The sequence below is a fragment of the Mastomys coucha genome, chromosome X, assembly GCF_008632895.1.
Source record: "Mastomys coucha isolate ucsf_1 chromosome X, UCSF_Mcou_1, whole genome shotgun sequence".
NCBI lineage: Eukaryota > Metazoa > Chordata > Mammalia > Rodentia > Muridae > Mastomys > Mastomys coucha.
The window spans coordinates 85,768,393-85,775,527 of NC_045030.1; the positions used below are offsets into that span (position 1 = coordinate 85,768,393).

General features: G+C 30.5%; 1 protein-coding gene across 1 annotated transcript in view; it reads left to right on the forward strand.

The window, feature by feature from the left end:
- Dmd (dystrophin) overlaps positions 1-7,135 on the forward strand; it is a 2,056,279-nt gene that overhangs the window by 1,200,739 nt on the left and 848,405 nt on the right. Inside the window, exon 45 of the mRNA XM_031364700.1 lies at positions 7,112-7,130. Coding sequence (XP_031220560.1) covers positions 7,112-7,130 — 19 coding nt within the window. The remainder of the gene's footprint in view (positions 1-7,111; positions 7,131-7,135) is intronic.

Below are 7,135 nucleotides of genomic sequence, written 5' to 3' on the forward strand. Positions count from 1 at the left end.
TTGTTGTTGTGAAGTTTGTCTAGTTCCAATGTGTTTGCTATTGTTTTAACTTCCTATATTATTCTTTGCTTTACTGTTCTAAGATCATTTCAGGAGCTGAACACATTGGGGATATCTTGTGAATTCATTCTTTAAAATATTGTTTCTGGTAAACAAGGAGCTTTGCTCCAGATTGTAAATCAGGAGGCTGTCAGTGGAACTTTGATTTTTGTCCATGTGTGAGACACTGAGAGTTTGAATGGCCTTCATCTCCTTATCTTTGAAACAGGATCACCTGTGACTTGGGATGAGTGAATCAGGGCTGGGTTATGAGTTTGACCTGAAATCTGTGAATATTACCTTTATTCATACCCGACTGGTAAAAATCTAATCATATAACTGTAAATAAATACTGATAAAAGAAACTGGAAAGTGATAGCTGAACAAGTAAGAGAGTTGATATTTTCAATGAAGAGCAAGCTGCTCTGTGCCATGTGCATTTTACTCCAGTACCATTAACTCAGTAAGGCTTTTTATGGTCAATAGTGAATTTTGACCACTCTCTGACACCCTGTTTTCAACATTTCTTATCACACTTTGCTACTTTCAGATGCTTTTGTTCCTGAAGAACTTATCATTAAGTCATTATTTATATACATTTTTCTTTGTCCTAGTTAATATATATATTCTCTAGCAATAACATTCAAATTGTACACAACAAATATCAGTTTCTATATTTTATCAGCCACTAGTGAACCTTCAGAAATGTTTGCTGCATTATAATCATTGCTATGGTTCACCTAGATTGATTCTCAGCTGATTGCACACATACTCAGATTGGCATTAAGACTTTTATTGAATTTCCCCAGGAAAATAATGTCAAAGCAGTTTGTCAGAAAATTGAAATAAAGCTGTCAGATGGCACATTAAAAAAATCTGAATCCAATAGTTCCCTTGTATACTCTTACAGGTGTTATTTTTTTGCATATATGCATGCACACTTGGACAAAATTGAGTTAGACCAAAACTGTTCATTAATCATATCCTTCCCTTTTGACACGATCCATTGTATTTTCTCTACCATATTTTGAAATCTGCAAATGAAGCAGTAGGTGAGCATTTGAGGTTTTTGAGAGCACACAAAGTTTTATAAACACACTTTGAGGTGCCTGCCATTTGGCCAAATATTAAGCCAAAGAAGCTAAAGTCTTGTGGAAATTAGTTCATCCAAATGTCCTCAGTTAGCTAAAACATCGAACATTTTGCTTTTTATTTAGATCTCAGGCTATCTCCAGTCAAGCTTCATTCATTTCCAAACTTTCCTAAAATATGGTAACCATTGAATAATGTGGACTAGATAGATCCCCTGAAGACCCTTGTATGTTATTCACCTACAAATACACAATTTGAGGACCCAACAACAAGCCAGTTCAGGGGTATGTGTAATTTTGATTCTGACATTTACCATGTGGGAGGCTGACCTGGCCATGTTATTTCTTGTGTCATAATATTTTTTAATTTGTCTAAAGATTCTCCAATGACAAGATATTGGATAGTCTTCATTTCAACTTATAATTATTTTAATGAACTGTAGAAATCAAAAGATAGAATAGCAAAAATATAAATTGGAATAAAAGGAAGTCTTTAGATAAACTGTGTGCTATGGCATCACAATAGTTAGACAAGAATAGACAAGGTAAAGGTTTAGAATAAATGCTTTAAAACTTCATGGTAAGTAGTTACTTCATATATTTTGTGGTCATATGCCATAAAAAATAAATTCTTCTTCTGAAAATACTAATGTAATTTTACATACTAGAATAATGTTCCTAGCAGATCATTATACATGGATTCAGCAGTATGGTAGGGATCACATAAGGATAACAATGACATCTGTTGGAAAACTGAGTTTGGCGGAAAAGAAGAATGTCTATCATGATGAAAATTCGATTATGAAACACTCATGTTTGGACACAGTCATTATATATATATATTAATTTAAAAAGAAGAAATGTCATAATATTATAAGTGATGTGATAAATTATACAACTTTAAAGTTATAAATATATTATTGGTGACTAAGTATTGTTTGTGTGCATGTATATTATGATTTCTATCTCTATTTTATAAAGTTTCCATCTCAAAATTTACTAAAACAGGTAGAGGACACGTTCTTATGTAGAAAATGAGATGTATCATCAAATGTCTGCATTGAAAGCATACAAATCTAAGGATTATTTCCTTCATTGAGAGTATTGGATAAGCAAGATGAAGGATAGGTTTATTACTAAAAAAGATTCCAATATGACTATATCTAGTACTTGTCCTACAGTCCTGCATAAATACACATACTTTTACTGTCACACTAGAAGTAATGTCATGGTGATTGGCCATTGTCCTCCTCTTACCATAAAACAGGCCCACAAAAACATCTCTTAATAGTTAATAGTCAGTATATTGTATTTATGTTTTTAACGTACATTAAATTACGTTGATAACTGTTCCTTTCTAAGTAGTTAAATATCCCCTATCATGATGCATAGTTTCTTCATTTTTTTCACCAGTGTTTAAAATGTAAATGGTAAGATAACATTTCAAATGGAAGCCATTCTTTTAGATTAAAAAAAAAACCAGCTAAATGTATAAAATGCCTCTAAAAGTAAAATATTTCATATTTAATTGCAGATGGGAAATGTTAAATACCCCATTCATTATTATTATGACCACACACCTGAATAAATCCTACCATAGGCATTGAGCAGTAGGTAAACAAAGAGAGAACACTTCATCTGATGAATGCCAACATAAAACAAGTTTAAATTGTTCTGTCAAGAGACAAGTCTGCAAATGAAAACAGTATTCCTTTGCTTTTCTCCACTCATCTGAATACATAAACTCAAGTATCACCTTTTCAAATTTTACATTGATAGTTTTTGAAACGTCAGAAAACACATGCATTTAGAGCAACAGATTTTAACAAGATCCACGTTGAATTTTTGTAACATATTTTTATATACTTTTTTGAGTTATAAAAATTAAGATAATAAATGACTATTAAGCACTTTCATATTTAAAAAGATTCCATCCTTTTTAAGAATTAAATCATGAGAGAAAGTTTTCTTTGGTGTGTAACAAGATGGTAACAAAGCTCTTAATCATAGTTTTTACTTCTTCATAGATGGCTATTTCTATCCAGAGGTTCTTTAAATGTCTTATAAATTAGTGTACAGTTAATGTCTATAAAATCATCTGCAAGTTACTGCCTTTCAAACTAATACTGAAGGTTAATTATAAGCTACACTCAATTATTTTTAGTGCATGAAGGAACCCTGAGTATTTTCTATGGCCAAATTATAGTCAGAAAATAAGAGCATAATTACATTTGAAAGATGGTAATTTTCAAAAATTAATTTATTGATTTAATACAACCACACTCATCTTCACTTAGATTTACTTTATAATTTAAGCAAATAAGATATTATTAAAGTTGGAAGACCTAAGGAGTCAGAGGAGGCTAACTCACCAGAAGTTAAAAGTATTTTATATAAAAAAACCAGTAAATTATTATTCAACAACAGAAACGTAATACTACATAAATTATAAAAGAATGATTCAGAATTAAATAAAGAACAGATATTGCAGAAGAAATAATGCCAATGTCTAGAAACATTTTGTGGTAAAAAACTTAACTCCAATGAATTTAAGACAGATTAACCCTTTTTGTTGAAAATAAAGGTCTTTTGAATAAAAGTAAGCATGTATATAATTATAGGATACAAACAATCAAAAACAATACTAACAGTGAAGAAAAGAATAAAGAAATTATTTGTTTTAGGAAAAAATGAAACCAGAAAAGAAATCTAAAAGATGAAAGAACCAAAAATGTGTTCTCTATAAATATATTTATGGACAGTGTGAAAATATAAACAAACAAATAAAAAAAATAAGAATAATACAGAGTACAAAATTGACATAAAAAACCTACAGAAATTTTATATTAATAATATTTCAGCATTTTTCTTAATAGAACCTATAGACTATGACAATTTTTCTACTAAATATATATAAATAGAAATATTGAAAGCCTGTGAAAGCATGGGGACCCTAGCACTTTCTCACTCATGATGATAGTTCATGAGTATATTTAATGGAAGTTTTAACAATGAATATTCACATTAATTATTTTAACTATATCTTGTTCTAATGAATTTATCTAATATAAAGGCCCAAACTAATAAACAAATGTAAGGTTGCTTGTTACATTAAATAATTATAACTAAGCTTAATACCTAGTAAGAAAGGAAGGGTAAAATATGTCATTTCCACTTACACTTTTGGAATTGGGTGGGGGGATAAAATATGGAATGTAAAAAGTAAAAATTAATAAAATAAAAAACAACAACAAAGAAATATTTTTTCACAATAACCAATTAAGTAAGGCGATTAATTATGTTTGTGTTTATGCTTCTGGAGAGTGAACACAAGGTTCTATACATGTTAGGCAAATGCTCTATGACTTGCTTAAACCGAGGCCTACTCACAGTAGAAAATTAAAATAAAAAAATAGGTAAATAATGTTTATAGAATTAATTGGAATTAACTATATAAATCTTAATTATAAAGATTAAGTACATTTATTTTCATAGCTGAGTACATTTAAGAATGAAAACATGGAATTGCATAATTTAAGAGTTAATAGAAGCTTCTGAAATTTTATTCATGATTTGGAGTTTATCCTTACCAGATTCAGAAAGTAAACAATGCTATCCAACATTCAAAAACAAAGTTCTGGCAGCTGAGATAATTAATTTTTCTTTATGGTTTATGGAAGCAATGGTAGCAGTATTCCTATTACTAGAAATTTATATTGTCCCAATCACCTTGAAACAAAAACTGGTGCAGGATACCTAGACTTGAAAATGGAGAATGTTTTAGTAATGATTCAGTCTTTTAATTTATTTTTTACTCGTGTTTGTGTTTGTGTGTGTGTGTGTGTGTGTGTGTGTGTGTTTGTGTGTGTATACAATATAGACATATTATAAAAATATGTCAGAGAAATGAAGTTATTTTAGCTTATAAAATCCTTTATATGGTATCATATTAAGTGACACCTTTCCCTGACTCAACTACCACCATTTCATTCATACCCAGAATGGTGTGGCTGAGTATCTCTTAGTTCAAGTGTCTTTAAGTGAAATACAGACACTTTAGCACAGAATGGTGAATAAATTACATCACATTTTACAATCCATATTTCACATTATTGGAAAGGTTCTTTTTGGACAGGAAGGCAAAGAAAATTGAAAATGATAGACTCATTAATTTTTTCACTCATCATGTATTTACTATGCATCTGTTTTATCCCAGATATTATCAGAAAGCAAATATTATAGTAGCAAATAACTACATATAAGGCCTTCACTAAGGGAGTACAGTTTCATTTGTGAGACAGTGAGTGCATCAAAAAAAAAAACAAAAGGATGAACTATGTCATTTTAGGGACTAAAAAGAAAGCCAAAAACAAGGACAACAAATAGAAACATTGAAGGGAGTAGTTTTAAGTAGGATTATTATGTAAACCTACCTAAGGTGACAAGTACCACATTTGAAATTTAAGAAAAGAAATTCTAAGACAAAAGTTCAAGTCCACCTAGTGTATTTGAAGAACACAGAAAAGAGACCAAAAGGTTATCAAGAAGGGTGAAAATAAAGTATGTGTTCAGAACTGCATAAAATCAAACCATAGGCCAAATTTGCTCTAATGGTCACTGATTTGCTGTCTTGTCTAGACTTTGGTAAGTAAAAGAGAAATGTAAAATATTCAGATGAAAATTCTATTTCTTCCTGTCTAAAGCTTCTTTCCTGCAAACTGGGGCACAGTTACAAAATACTCTTCCAGAATCCAAAAGGTAATTTCTAATTCAACAAATGTCTTGCACAAAAATCAAGTACAAAATTCTGTAAGAATCAGATATCTACATAAAATTTACAATTGAAAAGATGATTAACTATTTTTCTTTTAAAAATTGGTAAAAGTGAAATTGATGAAAATGTATTTGAGAGTAAGAAGAGGAGTGATCAGCATTATTTATAAATAAATATTATTTAATAAGTAAAACTGGACAATCCACGTATATAGTTCAAATTTTTAATAAGCAAAACTGTGAAAAAGAGAGACCACTTAAAATTAAATATATAATTATATATGTACTTTTGCATATGTATAATATAATTTAGTTAAAGGCTTCTATTAAATGTCCCCAAAAGACAACAAAAGCAAATATGTCATTTTAAATATAAACAATTCTGTCTACCCATAGGTTTTCCAATCTAATATATAAAAGAGAATTTATGCCTAATTAAAATGTATACAATATATGCATCCATATACTTAAAAACATCCATCAGGATATTACTATATGTCATTTTTGTTTTGTTTGTCTCTTTTAAAGTCTCTAATTTGTCCTTCTTTAAAGCAGCTTCACATTTTTATTTCTATTCCTACAGTAGTTTTCCAGAAGGGAACAATTTGCTCACCTCCAGCAGGAGGAAATATTAGGCCTCAAGATATTTTTGCTTGTCACAGCTGGGAATCTTATGCATGGTGGCCACAAATGCTGTTTAATATCTTAAAATGTATTAGGACAGCCCCTCACAGCCAAGAATTTTCCAAGGATAAGTGCCACTGTTGCCTAGGTAGTGAAGTCTTCCTGAACTTAATAACAGACTATTGCAATTCTTTAAATAGTTTTTTCTTGACCCATTTTTGTAGTTTTTGAAGTTTTAAAACAACTGTTCAAAGTGAATGAAACAAAGATAAATCCTATATTATGGCTATCTCTTAAGTAGCTTACTTTTTAAAAACATAATTACTGTTGCTTTGTTCCTTTGGTCATTTGGTTGGTTTGGTTTGCTCTTTTATTATTATTAATCCTTCCATTTGTTTATATCTCAAATGATATCCCACCTCCTGGTTATCCCTCCACAAGCTCCCCTCCCACATCTGCCCTCTCTGCCATCCCCTTTGCCTCTATGAGGGTGCTCCCCCACCCACCCACCCACCATATCTTGCATCCCCCTAAAATCCTTGAGAGGAGTGTCATTTACAAGAATTTTGTTATTCTTTCTACAGGGCTGAAGAGCAAAAGAATGTCTT